The sequence below is a fragment of the Rhineura floridana genome, chromosome 4 (assembly GCF_030035675.1).
Source record: "Rhineura floridana isolate rRhiFlo1 chromosome 4, rRhiFlo1.hap2, whole genome shotgun sequence".
In the NCBI taxonomy this organism is placed as follows: Eukaryota; Metazoa; Chordata; class Lepidosauria; order Squamata; family Rhineuridae; genus Rhineura; species Rhineura floridana.
The window spans coordinates 154812212-154833091 of record NC_084483.1 but is presented as its reverse complement, the minus strand read 5'-3'; the positions used below and the strand labels follow the sequence as shown (position 1 = coordinate 154833091).

Genomic DNA, 20880 nt, shown 5'->3' with positions numbered 1-20880 from the left:
TAAGTGGGGGGCGGATTGCGGGGGGGCAGCGGAGGGCCCCTCAGGGGCCCCTGTAGCTCCGGGGCCCTTGGGCCAGTGCCCAACCTGGCTGCCCTTTAGAACCGGCCCTGGTTAGATAGAAGGGGCTTAGCAGCAGGCATTAAATTTGCAAGGTGATATAGTTTATGTCTGGGATGGGCACAGGTAACATTAAATAACAAAGAACACAGGTAATGGGTTATCATGAGTCATAGCAATTCCGTTTCCTGCCACAGAGTTAAGGCTAGCTCATAGGGACATTTTAACCAATCAGATCATTTTGGGGGTGAGGGGGACACTGTGCAGATAGCAGAGCCTTCTCCTTCCCAGGCAATGCAAACAAGACTGTTTATTATAATCAGGGCAGAATATGCTTGCTGGAGGGAAGCCATTCCTCACAAAGAATGTAATAGATAAATAAAGGTGTTTCCTTCATTAAGTATGGCACAAGGTTTGGGGGATTAATGCAGTCCTGCTCCTGTTTCCGGCTTGCAATGACTTATTGTTTGCCATTATCTTATGATCAGAGTGAGTTTACGTCTGCACAGAATTGTTGCAGGTAGTGATACTGGGCCCCTAGAGTAATTCAGTACTGGGGACATGTTATCACCCCCCCCCTTCAAAATGCTCAGAGAGATCTTGAGATGAAGGATGAAATCCAGGAAGCATCCAAAGGAAGAAATGTTGTAGTAATGGGTTACTTCAACTACTCTCACATAGGCTGGCTACATACGTGTTCCAGTCACGACAGAGGTAAAATTTCCAGATAAGCTAGAACAGCTGGTCATGGAACTGGTCATGGAACCATCTTAGTGTTAAGTGGCGCCCAGGACCTGCTGCAAGATGTAAGTGTTGTTGAACCGATTGGGAGCAATGACCATAGTGCTAAAATTAAACATACATGTAAATGGACAGTTGCCAAAAACAAAAATCCATCAAAGTCACATTTGACTTCAAAAGAGAGAACTTCCTAAGATGAGGAGATTGGTAAAAGCGAAGCTGAAAGGCAAAGTCAAGAGGGTCAAAATCACTCCAAAATGGTTGGGAGTTGTTTAAACACAGTAGTAGAATCTCAACTAGTGTGTACACCGCAGATCAGGAAATGTACCACCAGGGCCAAGAGGATGCCAGTGTGGTTAACTAGCAGAGTCAAAGAAACTATTAGAAGCAAGATGGCTTCCTTCATAGGTGGCAGCTGTGAAAAAGGCAAATTCTAGGCTAGGATTATTAGGAAAGGTACTAAAAATAAAACTGCTAATATATCATAATGCCATTGTACAAATCTGTGGCACAGCCACATGTGGAGTACTAGGTACAATTCTGGTCACCTCACCTCAAAAAGGAGAGTGTAGTTGGAGATGTTTTTCTACCTCTCTCATACTACCAGAACTCATGGACATTCAATGAAATTGAATGCTGGAAGATTCAGGGCAGATAAAAGAAAATACTTCTTCACACAGCACATATTTGATTTATGAAAACTGGTCCCAGAGGAGGCAGTGATGGCCACCAACTTGGATGGCTTTAAAAGAGGATTAGACAAATTCATGGAGGATAAAGGTATTAAAGGCGATGGCCTCCACATTTAGAGACAGTATGCTTCTGAAAATCAGTTGCTGGAAACTGCAGGAGGAAGGGAGAGGGCTCTTGTGCTCACGTCCTGCCTGTGGGCTTCCCATGAACATCTTTGTTGGCGGCTGTGAGAACAGATGCTGGACTAGATGGGTCACTGACCTCTTATAGCAGGCTCTTCTTATGTTCTTGCACTGTATCTGCTTTCACTGAATTACCACAATGATGCTTGCATTAATTGTTCAGCGCAAAGTCAAACTGCATACATAGCCTCAGGGTACATGCAGAGTTCCAGCTAAACTAAGCTTGTCTTTAGCCAATTTACCAGAGCCAGTATATTATCATCGTTAGAGTGTCAAACTACAACCCAGGAGACCCATTCTAAAGTCTCCTCTCAGCCATGAACCTGACTGGATGACCTTGGTCTAGTCACTATCTCTTAGTCTAACCTATCTCAGAGTTGTTTTGAGGATAAAATGGGAAGTGGGAATCATTATGCCACCTTGGGCTCTTATAAGGAATGGCAGAATACAAATACAACAAACATAAATAAAATTAGCAGGCTGGTGGAACAGAAATACCATATATTTGAATTTTTTCCAGGATAGGAAAATGTACTCACCTGCTGATGGAAGATACCAAGGGCAGCTCATATTCACATAAGTGCCAGGCACACCATCAGGCCAACACACATATTCATCAAATGTCCTGTTGCAGAACTTGTCTTCTGTAGATAGAAAATATTTCAAAAACAATCAGAAAAAAAATGAAGAAGGAGCTGTACAAAACTGTACTGCAAGAATCTACTTTAGGTCAGGGAGAATTTAATGTCTGACAGGTGCAAATAAGATCTAACTCCGTTATTTGTGTCTTCCACCAGTCATTAGCCACAATGACTAGAGCCCTGTTAAGCAACTAGATTGAACAGAAAACCAATCTAGAACTGAGGGTTGTGATAATGAGACAGCCCATTCCCTAATAACCCCCCTCCCACACACCAGGAGGAGGGACCTGGAGTTGTTTTCACCACCACTCTAACTTTACAGTTTACTGCAAGCTGCTAGGCAGCTACAACTGTTCATTATCAGCAGGATTCTGTACAGACTGCACAAACCGTTCACAGTATTTGTTACTGTGCAAAACTTGACAGGTCCATTCTATTTATGTATTCTCTATGCCCCTTTTCTTCTATCATGAAACTCATGGGGTTCCCAGGAGGTCTCTGATCCAGATATTGACCAGACCCAAATCTACTTAGCTTCAACAAGACAGCTGCATCATGCATTCTCAGCCAAATCCTGTCTTGCTCGGTTTCCTCACTAAACCCCTGGCCTAAAGTAGCTGTTTCATCATCAATTCCAGCTGTATTTGCTAATTCTCCACTTGTCTCAGCTGACCAGCTATTCCGACCTGTGCACAAGATTATCACTATAGTCAATGAAGAAGAACAGCTACCCTTGGTGGTACAATTCTGGTCCCAAATATCCTTCTGCTTTGTCTGGCATTGCTTTTACTAGTTCAAACAATTATTCGAAAGACCTTATATATTTTCCCCTAAGAGAAATGATCTCCTGCCATGTTGTTAATTCTGCACTACATACTTTGACATATTGCTGAAATACCCATACAAAAAGCCACCAATCAGCATTATAGCTTATTCAACATGCTAAAGCCTCAGTTTCAGATTTATTAAACCATCAGTTTAGGATTATAATGTTAGCTGCCCAACAGACCGAAGAGAAATTAATGCCTTCTTGCTATTACTGCTATCAGCGAGTGTCATTCTCTTTTGCAACAGAGCAATTCTGACAGGAAGCAGAAACCTGAACACATTACAGCAGGATGTGTTTTCACTCATTTCGGTGGTCTTGGTTTTGGTGCCTTCATATAGCCAAAATGATGCAACACTTTGTGATATATCAGTGATAAAGCACTTTGCAAGAGCATGTTAAAAAGACATGTTTATAAGAAATGTAAAATGATAGGAGATCCATCTTGTCTAATTTGGCTGTTGGACTGCTTCCTCCTGATATGACACACAGACTTAAAATAATCCAATACAGAGTAGAAGGAAAACAATGCAGACCAATTTCAGGTTAAGCTGCCAAATGAGCAGAAGCTTATCGACAAACAACAATACCGATGGCCATCAGGAGAGAGTAAGGAAAAAGTCTCTCTCTTTCGGCTTAATACACACAGGTTTATATAGGTAAAGCAAAGGCGTCTTTTCATAACCATATATGGAGATCCAACATAGCAGTGAAGAAGGGGCTTTCCGGCGAATGTGATGAGTGCCTTTTTGTATGTCACGTACACACTCACATAACTCTAGTTGATATCAGTTTCAAAATGTACTTGTTAACTTTGAAATCTTTCCCTTAACCACAACTCTGCTTTCTGCCAGCTATCTGGTAGTATACTATTTCCCTAGTTCCTCTGAAGCTTTTGCTACTGCAGCTTAATATATAAGAATAGAAAGGCCATTTAAGTTTATTTGAGCATATTGATTATTTCTGGTCATATCTTGGAAGGGGCCAAGTCCAGCTCCTTCCTCCCTCAACAGCCTTCTTCGATGAAAGTTACAGTGGAGCAGGAGTGCTCTTCAGTAACTGGTCCAGGATCTAAAACTCTTTTCTGATAGAGTCATTCCAAGTTGAGTCCCTTGTAGTTTTAAGGCTGCTAATATGTTTTCGTCCCACCAAAACTGATTAAATTATTTCTTATTACTTCTGAGATTATTTCTGATTAATTTCTGAGCAGATTAAATTATTTCTACCACTATGTTGCCTTGATACCATATGTTTACAGTTGTTGTTGCTATGTGCCTTCAGGTCGACTACGACTTATGGTGACCCTATGAATCAGCAACCTCCAAGAGCATCTGTCGCGATCCACCCTGTACAGATGTTGTAAATTCAGGTCTGTGGCTTCCTTTAGTCAAATCAATCCATCTCTTGTTTGGCCTTCCTCTTTTTCTACTCCCTGCTGTTTTTCCAAGCATTGTCTTTTCTAGTGAATCATGTCTTCTCATTATGTATCCAAAATATGATCACCTCAGTTTCATCATTTTAGCTTCTAGTGACAGTTCTGGTTTAATTTGTTCTAACACCCAATCATTTGTCTTTTTCGCAGTCCATGGTATCTGCAAAGCTCTCCTCCAACACCACATTTCAAATGAGTTGATTTTTCTCTTATCCGCTTTTTTCACTGTCCAACTTTCACATCCATACATAGAGATCGAGAATACCATGGTCTGAATGATCCTGACTTGAGTGTTCAGTGATACATCTTTACATTTGAGGTTCTTTTCTCTGCTGCCCTCCCCACTCCTAGCCTTCTTCTGATTTCTTGACTATTGTTTCCATTTTGGTTAATGACTGTGCCAAGATATTGATAATCCTTGACAAGTGTAATGTCCTCATTGTCAACTGTAAAGTTACATAACTCTTCTCTTGTCATTACTTTAGCCTTTTTGAAGTTCAGCTGTAGTCCTGCTTTTGTGCTTTCAGCATTCGTTTCAAATTGTTACTGGTTTCTGCTAGTAGTATGGTATCGTCTGCATATCTTGATATTCCTCCAATTTTTACACTTCCTTCATCTTGGTCCAATCCCGCTTTCTGTATGATATGTTCTGCATGTAGATTAAATAAATAGGATGATAAAATACACCCCTGTCTCACACCCTTTCCGATGGGGAACCAATCAGTTTCTCCATATTCTGTCCTTACAGTAGCCTCTTGTCCAGAGTATAGGTTGCGCATCAGGATAATCAGATGATGTGGCACCCCCATTTCTTTTAAAGCATTCCATAGTTTTTCATGATCTACACAATCAAAGGCTTTGTTGTAATCTATAAAGCACAGGGTGATTTTCCTCTGAAATTCCTTGGTCCATTCCATTATCCAACTTATGTTTGCGATATGATCTCTGGTGCCTCTTCCTTTTCTAAATCCAGGTTGGACATCTGGCATTTCTCGCTCCATATATGGTAAGAACCTTTGTTGTAGAATCTTGAGCATTACTTTACTTGCATGGGATATTAAGGCAATCGTTTGATAATTACTGCATTCCCTGGGATCTCCTTTCTTTGGAATTGGGATGTATGTTGAACGCTTCCAGTCTGTGGGCCATTGTTTAGTTTTCCATATTTCTTGACAGATTTTTGTCAAAATTTGGACAGATTCAGTCTGAACTCTATTGGTATGTCATCTGTTCCTGGTGATTTGTTTCTTCCAAGTATTTTAAGAGCAGCTTTCACCTCACATTCTAAAATGTCTGGTTCTTCATCATACGGTTCCTCTGTGAATGAATCTGTCATCCTGGCATCTCTTTTACAGAGTTCTTCAGTGTATTGCTTCCATCTTCCTTTTATTTCATCACGGTCGGTCAGTGATTATTCAATATCCCTACTCTTGGTTTAAATTTCCCTTTTATTTCTCTAATCTTTTGGAATAGGGCTCTTGTTCTTCCCTTTTTCTTGTCCTCTTCTATTTCTATACAATAATTATTTCTAAAAGCTCTCTTTGTCCCTACGTACTAGTTGTGGTATTGTTGCATTTAGGGTTCTGAACGTGTTTCTATCTCCTTTTGCTTTTGCTTTTCTTCTCTCTTTAAGTCATCCATTGAGGTCTTTCTCTCTTTTTAACAAGAGGTATTGTCTTTTTGAATTCTTCCCTGATAATGTCTCTGACTTCACTCCACAGTTCTTCTGGTTCTCCGTCAACTAAGTTTAATGCCTCAAATCTGTTCCTTATTTGATCTTTATATTCTTCCGGGATGTTATTTAAATTAATTTTTGGCATTATGATTGCTTTGTTCTTCTTTAGCTTTACTCTGTTTTTTGATACGACCAGTTCATGATCTGTACCATAGTCTGCTCCTGGTATTGTTTTCACAGAAAGTATGAACTTCTCCATCTTCTGCTACCAATTATATAATCAATTTGATTCCTAGATTGACTATTTGGCGATGTCCATGTGTACAGTCGTCTTTTCAGTTGCTCAAAAAATGTGTTTGCAAAAAACAAATTATTGGCTTTACAGAATTCAAGAAGTCTTTTTCCTGCTTCATTTCTGTCACCTAAACCCCATTTCCCCACAATTCCTGGTTCTTCTCTGTTCCCTACTTTTTGCATTCCAGTCCCCTATGATTATCAGCACATCTTGTTTTGATGTGTGATCAATTTCTTCCTGTACTTCTGCATAAAATCTCTCCAGTTCCTCTTCTTCTGCGTTTGCTGTTGGAGCATAGACTTGGATGATGGTTAGGTTAATAGGTTTCCTGTTTAATCTCATTGATATCACTCGCTCAGACCTTGCATTGTAGCTCCTAATTGCTTTTGCTACATCACTTCTCTCTATTAAAGCAACCCCATTTCTTCTTAATTTCTCATTTCCTGCATAAAATATTTTGTAGTTGCCCGACTGAAAGTGTCCCATTCCCATCCATTTTAATTCACTCACACCAAGTACTGTAATGTTGATACGTTCCATTTCTTGCCTGACAATTTCTAACTTTCCCTGGTTCATGCTTCTCACATTCCATGTTCCTATTGTGTGCATCGTAGAACTCCAGACTCTCCTTTCGCATCTGTGTGCATCAGCCTCTGGGCTTCCATTTGGCTTTGACCCAGCTTCTGACCTGGGGGTCTCATCTTCCAGCACTATCTCGTGTTGCATTTTAGATACTCTACTCATAGAGTTTTCACAGTAAGAGATATTCAGAGGTGGTTTACCACTGCCTCTCTCTGAGTTTGGATGCATCTTAGTCTGGTGTCTCAGCTTTGACCATTCCACCTTGGGTGCCACTTCTAGCAGTCTAGTCTCTTGGTCTAGACTCCTGATGGCATTGCTCTCAGCTTCTTCAGCACTCTCAAACCCCCTCACCACATTAAGGTGTGCATCCTAGAGGGGGATGTTTACAGTACTTTATATTAAATGTTTGAACATTTTAACTTTTATTGTAAGCTGTCCTAAATGTTTGTCAAAGGTACAAGAGCAGGATGTATGCTTTTAAAATAAATTTGTATCAAATATAGCATTAAGCACAATCCTTTCCCCTCTGAATACAGTCAGCAAAGAAGCCTTAGGGAAGAACAGCTCACTGGACATTGTAAGGTGAGGTGGAGGACTTCTGCATGGACTAGCACTCACAGAACAGCTGTGGCACAGACAGCCCGCGAGCACACAGCAGTTAAAGTTACAAACACAAGCAGAAGTGGAGCCATTCCATATTTTGTCTCCCAAGTATCAGAGATGGGGGCAGCCAATGCCCTCTTTTTTTCAGACCACTGATCCATATAGCTTAGTATTGTTCACTTTTACCATCAGTGACTCCCCAAGGTTTTGGATAAATCTTTTCCACCTGGAGATGTCATAAATTTGGGGCATTCTGCAGGCAAAGCAAACTGTATGACTGAAGGCTCATCTATACAGGGGTTTACTGTGTGTCTGGTGCTACTCACATCCCCTTTTAATTTGCATGGTTCACATGACATTACTGTCAAACAGAAGCTATCACACAGCTTCCCCCTGTAAATCCGTACTAACTCAATCCTCTGATAATCCGAAAAGGGAAGGAAAAATTCTTCACTCTGTATCTCTAGGGCTTGCAGACACTTTGCTCCAATGCTTTTAGGTGGGTGTGTCAATCGTTCCCCTCTCCACGCCCACTCCTCCTCCTCTCTTCGTTCATTTCATTTCCTGTGGGCTGAAGAGAAAATTCTGGCGCTTTCTCCCATTCTACAAGCCTTTTTTATGTTGCTGCAAATGGTGCCTTATTTTTCTTTTTCCCCCTAACTTGTGCACAAAAGCAGAACACTGCTCAAACAAGGATCTGTATTTCATCTGTATTGTACCAGTGAAAATACCAGTTGCACTTGTGGGTTGTTTTTTAAAAAATGAAACACTGGTAGAACAAGCTGAGCATGCTTGGTTGCCAGTTAACCAGAGGGATTGGAAATGTTAAATTAGAGGGTGTGATCTTTAGGAAACTGTGTGATTGATGCTTCCCCTCAAGTGTGACTAGAAAACACCATGTTTGCAGCTGGCATTGAGCCCTTACTGTGGATGGTGCAAACAGAAAACAGAGGTAAAAACAGCATCTTTAGCACCAAGTTACACACCCACGTGGATAAGACCTGAGTTATAATCCTTCCTTTGTACCCAGGTGAAGGTGAGGGTCACATTATAGAACTTAACAAAATATCTTTGTTTCCATCATTACCAACTTGAAACTGAAGATGAACTATGGCCTGCAGAACTGTAAATCAGGCCAGACTGACAAACTGAAAGGAAGGGGAGATTATGGAAGGAGGTGTTATGGTCTGCAAGAACTGAAGCAGTATACAGTTAATATGCTGTCTTTGTGAGTGCCATCTGTGCTGAGCAGCCTTACCTGCCATAAGAGGGGGTGTTTCATGGAGATACTCCAAACACTGAAGCCGATATTCTTCCCATTTCTGCTTTAGTGAAGGAAAGGAGAGCTGTGGTCTCTGGAAGAAGAGAAAATTACATCATAAATATGTTGTTAACCAAATCATAAATTATTTCCCTGTGTCATTAAAATACAGTAAGCAACTTTACATCATGAGGGAAATCTCCCCAAACTAGCAACAGCTCCCCAAAATTATGCAAATAAGCAACCACCTAGGAGAGATATATTCACTGAACTATTTTTTTGCACTTTTGCTATATAGCAATTCCCTCTACATACCACCTTTCCCCTGTTTTTAGAATGTCAAGATGATACCAGCAACCATTTTCAGCCCATGGCCATACTGGCCTCCTTCAAAACAATCCTCGGTGTTTTGTTACTTGGTGCATTATTCCTTGACATCTGGCAGGATTTATGAGAATTATACATTGTTTTCACTCATAGGGTCTACAATTTTCTGAAACAAATGGACTGCCCTTTCAAAATCACACTATAGCTAGATATGCTTGTTGTGAACCCACAACAATACCAATGCCAACCTGCTCCCTGACAAAGAGATCAGGGCCCTTATCCAAGATCATGGCTTATCACCTACACCAAGTGTTAAAGACAACCCCATCCCCATTGCTAGGCTCCTGCCTATACAGAGAGCCAGATGCCCCACCTCACCCAACAGAGGAAAGGCCTCTGCTTAAGTCCCTGACCAGGAGAAGCAGCATTTGCTTCGTTGCTTGTAAACTTCTTGGGGTATGTCTCTAGGAAAGAAGAAGCCTGAATACGCACAGAAGCAAATCAGTGCATATCCAGGCAGAGGTCTGACCAGGGAGGCTTATTTCACCCAGGCATAAAACAATTCAGTCTAGAGCAGAATGTTACTCTGTTTATTTATAATAAATTGTTTGTAGCCATAGGCTGTTACAACAGAAAAACCGTATACATTGACACATTGTAAAATAATCATCCTGAATTAAATTGAATTAAAATTCCAAGCAAATTAATTATAATAACTATTCCCAGAAAAACCATATACATTAACACATTGTAAAATAAACATCCTGAATTAAATTGAATTAAAATTTCAAGCAAATTAATTTTATCAACTATTCCCAGAATAAGAGGCTCTCAGTTTCTTTGCCGCTAAGGCAAAGTTTGCAATAGAAATTATCGTGTGTGGCTGTATAGCAGATAATAACAAAATCAAAGTCTGAGACTTATTGTCGTTATTATTATTCGCTGGGATCAGTGGTGATAAAAATTTTGCTCGTGGGGAAGAAAATAGAGGGCAATCGAGCATATAATGAATTAGGTCTTCTGGCACTCTACATCCTGCTATGCACAGCCTTTCGGCATATGGGATACCAAGGTATCGACCATACAGATAGTTCGAGGGCATCACCTGAAATCGTAATTCGGTATAAGTTCTTCTGAGGGGGGCGCTTGTTAGAACATCTAGGTAAGGAGGCCATGTATGATTAGGTTTAATATGAGTAAACCATTTGGAAAAATGGGAGGTGGCGATCACTGCGGAATCTTGTTGTGCATCACTATCATAGATTTGGTTAGACAGAGCCTTTGAATTAAGACTAGCGAGCAGAGAAGGGGTCAGAAGATACTGAATGCCCAGGGCATAAAAAAAATTTGCCCAACCCCCTTTTTCTAGCTGAACCTCCCAGCAGAGTTTGGCCAGTGAGGATGGATTGGCCTCCGAGAATTTTTTCCATAAGCGTAAAAATGCTAGGTCGGCTCTGGCCATTAAGGAGGGAGAGTTAAGTTCTATTCTCATATGGGCCGCCGGCGTGCCTTTGGGTAAGCCTAAGATTTGCTTAAAGAAGGTGTTTTGAATAGGTTCTAGGGCTGACCGTAGAGAAGGGCCCCAGATCTCACACCCATACATGATTTTTGGAAGAATTTTTGATATATAAAGTTTGGACATGGGTCTCATCATTTACGCCCTTTGAGTAAAAAAATTTCTTCAAGAGGCCGAGGGCCTTGAGAGCTACGAGTTTAATATGGGCCAACTGTTGAGCCCATGACAATTTGTTGTTAATATATATACCCAAATATTTGAAAGTGTGGACCTGTTCTATTGTATGCCCATTTAAGCGCCAGATGGATTTAACTTTACTATACTATATCGAATGTTACTCGAGCAACCTATTTGCTATCTAGCTCCAAAGACCAGATTCTATAACAGCTTTCAGAGTGGACAGCTTTACAGTATTTGGTTAGTTGGATCCCCTTGATCAGCACCAAGTCCTTGCATCTATTCCTGGAGTACAACCTCCTCTTCCAATCTGCCTTCCCTTCAAACCTCTGTAAGTTGCCCTAATGGTCCCTACCTAAACCTGCCCCCACAGCCACAACCTGTCACTTAAACTCAAACCAGGACAATGCACTTCTAACCCAGTGCTAGATTTGTGGCAAAATGGGGACATATTACATATATAAAGTCAGGTCAGGGGAGGCACTAGTAAGAATGCAAATTAGGGAGAATAATTTTTTTGGGGGAGGGGGAATCAGGGAAAGGAAAACAAGGCTGTAGAATGGTTCTATTACTGAAGGTAAGACAAGCCAGATTTGTGCATAATCTACATTTAAAAGCCCCTAAACCTGATAATTAGAGGAAAAACAGGGTGACAGAAGAAACTTTTCCCATTCGACATTCCTAACATTAAGAGTTGTTCTATGAAGACTGATACTACGGCAGAGCCAAACTTTAATTTTCACTCTGCGCAATCCTTGAGCATGTATGACCAAGCCCAGATAAGCTTTCCCTCCCAAGTGAGTAAAGGGTTAGGCAGCGTCCCTTTAAAAGCCCTCCCAGAAGCCTGTCTTGGTCACACAGGAGTCAGGGCTTCCAGGGAACATATACAAGGAACTTTGCCTGTTAGCTTACTCTAGTAGGGGAGCTTCCCTGAGCTTGGTCAGACCAGCTCAGTAATTCCACAACTCTCTGGCTCTCAAGGCTTAGGACCTTCCCTGAGTTAGCCCATAGGGCACAGATCAGAAACAACCCAAGTCCCTCAAACTTCTTTTAAAAAATCAGTCTTTGGGGTGTGGGTGGCATTCTTCCTTCTAGCATCCAGGTTGGACCAAAAGAAGGGGGGAGACAAAATTTCAAGGGGGGCATTTAAAGAACACACAAACAAATTTGACTATGAAGCAAAAACTAAATTAAACAGATTCATTTCACCTCAACCCTTCGAAACCACCTACTTTCTGACAATTTTCATATTAACAGTGTCATAAAACTGAAGCAGAAAATTTTAAGCACAGAGTGCACAACCTACACAAGTATTGTTAGAACAAATACAAACAAATCACTCAAGACCACTTCTGGAACAGCAGAACGTCTGAGCAATTTACACACAGTTAAGACCAAACTTTTTCTACGTCTAATTTCTGTTGTAAGAACACAAGAAGAGCTCTGCTGGGTTTGCCCAAAACCCTGTCTAGTCCACTATGTGGTTTCCCACAGTGGACAACAAGATACCTCTGGAAAAACACAGATTAGCACAAAAGTCCAATGTGGTTCCCCAGTGACTGGTATTCAGAGGCATGCCTCTGATCCAGGGATAATATATAGCCATCATGACTAGTAGTCGCTGACAACCTTATTCTCTGAATTTGTCTAATCTCTTTTTAAACCACCAAGTTGATGCCCATCACTGCATTCTGTGGTAGCAATCCCAGTACTTCATCTTCCTCGTCCTTAAATCTTCTAAATTCTACATTCAGTTTTCTTGGATAACCCCAAGTTCTAAAATTATGAGAGGGAGAAAAGCCTCCTTACCTACTTTTTTCAGCTCATGTATAAATCTGTTTCTATTATATCCACCCCCTTACTTGTCTTCTTTTATTTTTTACAAAAACTTCCTAAACACTGGAATCTTCCCTATTATCTAATCAGTGTTATTAGATATTACTAATTAGCATCTGAAATTAGAAAAGGAGTTTTAGAAAGAATGTGTTTGATTGCAAGGCATTCCTTATCAGCGGTCCAGATTCCAGAGAAAGAACAGTCTATTTACTCTTCCTTAGCTATCACCTGGCACCAACGATCCCATTAAGGTTGCAGCAGAGGAAAAGAAGGGAAGCAGGACCACTTTATCGGCTCCTCTCCCTGAACTGTTTCCATCTTAGCTGGTCCTTATAAAAACTTTGTAACCTTAAGAATTGTTACTGCAGTTTCTCTGTTGTGCTCTCACCCCCTCCTCTTTTTCTTTTGGTTTTATGACTTTTAAACTGTAAGGCTGAGCAAGGATTGTATTTTTATTGATCTGTAAAGCCTTTTCATCTGAAAAACAGGGTAAAACAAACAAACAAACAAATATTTGCTATATATGATCACATGTTGGTACATTTTGCTGCATGCTCCTCGTGTACCATCTAAAACAAACCTCTATAAAACCTCTATAAAACAAAATTATGAACTTAAAAATTTACCATCCTTTAAATAACTAATGGCCCATCAAAGCTATCTTCTTTGCACATAGAGTAGTCTAGGCTGGATATTTAAGAAGTAATAAAACTATCAGCAGGAACCTAATTTTGCAGAATCTGCCACAAAGCTGCTGAAATGTCTCCTGACCATAGTTGTTGATGCATATATACCCCCAAGCGGAAGGATTAAACAGCCCTTGTAGTTTAATTTTAGCTGCTAAACTGAAAGACGTTGCAGTGGGGGTATTCTAGTTGCATATCCATATTTTTCCTCTAGAAGAAAAGAAGGCAAGGACAAGAGAATTTGACAGAATACAAATCCCACACTACATACAAAAGATGTTAGACACATTTGTGTTTGGGTCTGAATTTTTGTATCTATATATAAACATACACCAGCTTCCAAAAATGTCCATAAAGCCTTAAGCATAATTGCTTAAACCTCAAGCCAAAGTGTAACCAAATCTTAAGTATGTTTAACATACACATTCATCTCTTACTATCTTATGTGTTCCTTCCTTTTCTTCTCCTCTCTCTGTTCTCTTCCTTACTATCAAAATGTAGACCATCCTTGTACTTAACTCTGTCATAAGTGACAAGGAATTCCATGCAGGCTGGCAGAGGATGGACAGTTCGCTCCAGCCCTTGTCCACTTCATGGAAGATAATTTTTTACTAGCCTACTATTAGGCAAGCAGCTTTGGTTTCCATGCTATTAGTCCCTTAGCAAACAAGTAAATAATTTTGCAGGCTAGTATCAAGAGAGGTTAGTTACAAAAGGTAGAGGTGACCACCACTGTCGGAAGCAGTACGCTTCTGAATACCAGTTGCTGGAAACTGCAGGAGAGGAGAGTGCTGTTGCACTTAGGTTCTGCTTACTGGCTTCCCATAGGTATATTGTTGGCCATTGTAAGATGCTGAACTAGATAGACAAATTCATGGAAGATAAGACTATTAATGGCTACTACCCATGATGGCTATATTTGTTTGGTATTTTAAAAATATAAAGTGAAATAGGAACTAAGTTTGATGGTCCTATTCCTTAGCAGAGATATAAAAATGCAAGCAGCAGAGTGAGATAAACCAGTCCCACCTTTCCCAGGCACAAATAACAACAGACACAATCTTCTTAGGTAAAAGATAAAGAATATTTATTCATGACCTTCATATGTTCAGACACATAGGCTCTAGCTTAGATGAAAGAAAAATAGAAGTCTCAGTACATCTCAGTCTTTAAGACAGGAAATTACTCCCGGCTCTGGAGTTGTTACACAAGATAGAACACATATGTCAAGTCTCCCCCAACAGGGTGCCCTCCAGATACTGTTTGACTCCAATTCCAAGAACATAAGAGCCTGATGGATCAGACCAGTGGCCCATCTAGTCCAACATCCTGTTCTCACAGTGGCCAACCAGAGGCCTATGAGAAGCCTGCAAGCAGGACCTGAGTGCAAGAGCACTCTCCCCTTCTGCGGCCACCAGAGACTGGTATTCAGAAGCATACTGCCTCCAACTATGGAGGCAGCCATCCTAGCTAGTAGCCACTGATAGCATTTTCCTTCATGCATTTGTCTAATGCTCTTTTTAATCCATTCAAGATGGTGGCCATCACTGCCTCTTATGGGAGCAAGTTTCATTAGTTTTACTATGTGCTGTATGAAGAAGTACTTTCTTTTAGATGGGCCTTAGTCTATTGGCTATTCTCATGCTCTTATGTTAACTTTTGTGTGGTTATTTACAAGGCTGTTTTAGACAGTAAACTCGTCAAAGACAAGGCCCTATATTTTAGAACTCTAACAACCATGAGCATTGATGACAAATAAATCAGAAACTAGCAAATGTCAAGAATGTACACACCCTTACAAGAATGTAGTCATAGGGCACAATCCAACTGCTATTTATGCCAGGTTGAGGAGAGCTGGATATGATGGATCCCTAGCTGAGCTGGTTGGGTCCTGGCTCAGCTGGGTTACACCATCAGAAGCCCCTCATTCCAGCTCAGCCAAGGCAGAGCTGGGACCAAACTGGATCTGCTGGAGGTCTGCTGGTGAAAGGCCTCCAAAAGGGGTGTTCTGGGGGCATGTTGGTGGAGGGGCTGATGAGGTCTTACACAATATCCAGGTTCCGTTTGGCTCCCTCCTGCAAACCATTGCAGCAACAGATACACTGAAAAAAGAGGTGGAAGCAAACATATTTTCTTTCCTTCCACTGTGCCTTTCCAGCACAGCCAGCGTCTGCCTTTCTAAGAGGCCTCCAAGCAGTAGCTGGATGTGGCGGCCCGTTCTGCCAGCTTCATTCCTGCCAGCTTCTGACAAGTGGGATTGCTCTGATATTCAGTTAAGCCATACTAATCAAACACTAGTAACATCCATTTACATTGGGATATATGTACATAGGGACAACCAGAATGCCTATATCCATGGTTTTCAAAGTATGAGGAAGATACAGCCCAGAGCTAGGATAGATACAAGCTCCTTCCTGACCACTTTTTAAAATTCATTTTGGATTGGGACAAGTGCCATCATGTCAAAATATCTCCTCTCACTACACATAGGAAGGAGGTGGTGGGCTCTCCAACACTGGAGGCATTCAAGAGGCAGCTGGACAGCCACATGTCAGGTATGCTTTAGATTGGATTTCTGCATTGGACAGGGGGTTGGAGTCAATGGCCTTATAGACCTCCTCTTAAGATCACGTATTGTACCTGCATGAATCTGATCATCCCATTCTTTCTGGACTTGCTTTCTCAGTACAAACTCTCACCCATAGCCTTTGTCTGAATTGTAAAGCTATACATGTGTTGTATGTACGTTGCTTGGATGGGATCTAGAAGTAGAGAAGCAAATCCAAATTACATGAATGGTGCACCAAATGACAGTTTTGCACCAACAGTGCTCTCAACCATCAGCTATCACACCAACTTGGTGTGCAGTCATGTTGAACATGTGATGGTGGGTGCATAGCAGTCTGTGATCTGAACCTGGATCATATTTGCACAGCTGCAAGCAGGATTTTCATAAGCCCAACTTTTACTATTTTTGCTCATTAGTTAGCCCAGTTCATTTCACGAAGTCATGTTAAAACATCAACACCTGTTGAAAGCCACTGCTGCCAGAATAAGATTATCACTAGAACAGGATCTGCCCAGTGATGGCTCCTGGTTGAGTTCCTTACTTAAGAGGTTCACCCGTTCCACCCCACTGGTAACTGAAAACAACTCCTGGAGCCTCTCCTTTCCTGTGGAACCTTTGGATATATGCTGACATACAAGTTACGCTTCATTAACATGAACATCAATCTTTTTAAATAAATCCTTTAAAACTAAAGCTATGAGCCCCTCCTTGCCCTTACTAGCTAATTAGAGCAGCCAGAGGAGATTCAAGCATTAAGGAATGCTTCACTATGAGAGGGTGCTGGGCTAACAGTTTTGAATGAAGTAGTAGTTATTTCACCACAAACTTGACTTTCACTGCAAACATGACAGGGGAAACACATCCCTAGTGGTTTTGCTGGGCATCTCAGTGGCTTTTACTACTATCCATGGAATCTTGAGGTGTCCTGGCTGGAACTTGGAAGACCTTTCTTTTTTTTACAGTGGTTCTGTCAATCCATTTAGATGAGGAGGTCCGAGATGGCAATACTACAGGCACATTCCTTGACTATATTTTCTATATTGTTCCCTATATTGGGAGAGGTTATCTGGAATTTGGATGATAGCACCACCAATGGGCAATGCAGTTGATGCCCAGCTCTCCATGCCAGAGAGGCTGGTTCCCGGGAACAGTGCCGAACTGAATAGGGACTAAAATTGAAGGTTAATTCATATAAGGCAGACACTGTAGATCAGTAATTAGCCAACTGAGGTTAGTTGCTCAAGATATTTTTGGTGCAGTTGCACTCTGTGCTAAAGAGTCAGGTCTACAGCTTAGAAGTGCTCTTTTTTTTTTTACAATAATTTTTATTCAAATTTTCATAAAACATAGAAAACAAAATCATAAAACATTCAAGGACAAAAAACAAAACAAAACAAAAATGATTAAACAAAAAAAAATAAAATGTTGACTTCCCATTTGTCACATATCAAATCAGTTATAGGTCTACAAATCATATTATAAAATCACTTTCCTCCAGTAGTTATCTTAATTAATCATCAAATCTCATAAACAGTACTTTATTCTTTCCACAAAAAGTCAAAGAGAGGTTTCAATTCTTTAAGAAATATATCTATCAATTTTTCTCCAAATAAACATGTCAATTAATCCATCTCGTTAATAATTATAATAATCTTACTGTCATAACCATAGTCCAAATAAACATTTCGATTAATCCATCTCATCAGAATCTGTTAGGTCCAATAATTTCAATAGCCATTATTCCATTATCCCTATTAGTTCCATCTTCCATCTTCAATAGTCCTGTTAAGTCCAGTAATTTCAGTGTCCAATCTTCCATTATCAGTATTCCATAATAATCTTGCTGTTGTAGCCATAGTCATATAATAAGAGTCTGATGGGAATTTCCTCTATCCCAAATATTTTCTTGCCATCCATTCTGAATAAGTTGCTGAAATACTGTTGTAAAGTCATATCTGTGTTCTTCTTTTTTACAAAATGCACTGGCTCATCTCTTAAGAGTTTTTCCATTGTCACATGGCTGCAGTTAATTCCATAGATTTTCTCTATATCAAGCTCCATCACATCATTCCAGTCCAGAAGATTATCCAAGCCATTGATAACTTTATCTCTAATATCTTCATTAATTTCTTCAGAGATAACGTTAAATTCCAAACAGTAGATTTTATTTCTAAAATCCATAAACTCCAGATCTTTTTCCAATTCCACATTTGTTCCAATCTCCAGGGCTTGTATCTTCCCTTTATTTTTTCTTTTCTCATCTCTGATCTCATTCTCCTCTCTCACAGGATCCCCTATTTCTTTAAGCTCCTGCGTGATATTGCTCAGTTCAATTTTCAGCTCCTTACTGCCCTGTCGCAGGGTTTGTTTCGTTATCTCAATCTCATCCATTATTTTCTGGAACATAATTACTTCCAGATTCTCAGCCACTTTCTTGATTGCCATTTTTTTTAAAACCACGAAAACAGAGCAAAACAAAAATAAAGAAGAACCACTTCTTATTTCAGCAACAATTGGGTTAATATTCCAGGCTTGATGACATCACAGTATAAACAGAGCAGCCTGCTTATCTCTCTATGTTCAAGAATGCAAAACAAATTTAGTTCCCAGCATCAAAACAGTTAGTGGCGTCGTGAAGAAGCAGATTCGTCAAAATAAAATAGACCAAAAAGAGAATAGTCCCAGACAATATAATGTTCCTCAGAATAGAAATCAGGAATAGAAATCCCTCTTCTGTTTATATCTTTAGAATGCACTTCCAGGACAGCTTTTTGCGACAGAAACAGAGATAAGCTGTTAATTTCGTGAATGACAGAGAAGAGTTATAGCTCACCCAGAAGTTGTCCAAAGCCGATCAATCTGACAAATCTCCTTTTGTTGCAACAATTTAAACCAAGTAAAAAAAATAATAGAAAGAAGGGTGCTTGCCTGTTAGTCCGTTCTCTCTTTAAAGAAAAGATAAACGTATCGCATTAAACAGATAGAGCTTGTTCGGAAGTCCGTCCAGCATTGTTGGCTGGACCTTATCTCATAAATTAATGAAATCCAGTCCTCCCAACAAAAACAGGCTTTTGAGGTTGATCTCTACGTTTCTCCCTGCCCGGGAGAAATTTCATCAGTCAAACAAAAAATGTTCTGACTGATTTATATCTGAATAAGCTTCTTTTGAGACAGGCTCCCGTCTCAAAAGCAGGCACAAGCGAAGTCACCCTTCCCGGAAGTCAGCTTAGAAGTGCTCTTGAACAAATTGCTCCAGGATACTCAGATGGCCACTGTGGCCAGAAGGACTTGTGCACAGATTTTGACTGATGGGCCAACTTATGAAGGCTGCATCTGAAGTATGTCTACAAAGTTCAGTTGGTGCAGAATATGTTAGTCTTTATGATGATTGGGGTCTGCCATTTTGAACACATTACACCAATTGTTGTTATGTGCCTTCAAGTCGATTACGACTTATGGCGACCCTATGAATCAGCAACCTCCAACAGCATCTGTCATGAACCACCCTGATCAGATCTTGTAAGTTCAGGTCTGTGGCTTCCTTTAGGGAATCAATCCATCTCTTGTTTGGCCTTCCTCTTTTTCTACTCCCTGCTGTTTTTCCCAGCATTATTGTCTTTTCTAGTGAATCATGTCTTCTCATGATGTGTCCAAAGTATGATAACCTCAGTTTCATCATTTTAGCTTCTAGTGACAGTCCTGGTTTAATTTGTTCTAACACCCAATTATTTGTCTTTTTCGTAATCCATGGTATGCGCAAAGCTCTTCTCCAGCACCACATTTCAGATGAATTGATTTTTCTCTTATCCGCCTTTTTCACTGTCCAACTTTCACATCCATACATAAAGATCAGGAATACCATGGTCTGAATGATCCTGACTTTGGTGTTCAGTGATACATCTTCGCATTTGAGGACGTTTTCTCGTTCTCTCACAGCTGCCCTCCCCAGTCCTAGCCTTCTTCTGATTTCTTGACTATTGTCTCCATTTTGGTTAATGACTGTGCCGAGGTATTGATAATCCTTGACAAGTTCAATGTCCTCATTGTCAACTGTAAAGTTACATAAATCTTCTGTTGTCATTACTTTAGTCTTCTTCATGTTCAGCTGTAGTCCTGCTTTTGTGCTTTCCTCTTGAACTTTCCTCAGCATTCGTTTCAAACCATTACTGGTTTCTGCTAGTAGTATGGTATCGTCTGCATATCTTAAATTATTGATGTTTCCCCTCCAATTTTCACACCTCCTTCATCTTGGTAAAATACAACCCTGTCTCACACCCTTTCCGATGGGGAACCAATCGGTTTCTCCATATTCTGTCCTTACAGTAGCCTCTTGTCCAGAGTATAGGTTGCGTATCAGGACAATCAAATGCTGTGCCACCCCCAATTCTTTTAAAGCATTCCATAGTTTTTCATGATCTACACAGTCAAAGGCTTTGCTGTAATCTATAAAGCACAGGGTGATTTTCTTCTGAAATTCCTTGCTCCGTTTCATAATCCAACGTATGTTTGCGATATGATCTCTGGTGCCTCTTCCCTTTCTATATCCAGCTTGGACGTCTGGCATTTCTCACTCCATATATGGTAAGAGCCTTTGTTGTAGAATCTTGAGCATTACTTTACTTGCATGGGATATTAAGGCAATAGTTCAATAATTACTGCATTCTCTGGGATCCCCTTTCTTTGGAACTGGGATATATATTGAACGCTTCCAGTCTGTGGGGCATTGTTTAGTTTTCCATATTTGTTGACACATTTTTGTCAAAATTTGGACAGATTCAGTC

The 20880-nt window shown here is 40.4% G+C and overlaps 1 protein-coding gene across 1 annotated transcript in view; it reads right to left on the bottom strand.

The window, feature by feature from the left end:
* The window catches only part of GLP1R (glucagon like peptide 1 receptor), a 177083-nt gene that overhangs the window by 99916 nt on the left and 56287 nt on the right, over positions 1-20880 (bottom strand). Inside the window, exons 2-3 of the mRNA XM_061624898.1 lie at positions 8986-9082; positions 2213-2317 (exon numbers count right to left, since the gene is read on the bottom strand). Of these exons, the coding sequence (XP_061480882.1) occupies positions 2213-2317; positions 8986-9082 (202 nt within the window). The remainder of the gene's footprint in view (positions 1-2212; positions 2318-8985; positions 9083-20880) is intronic.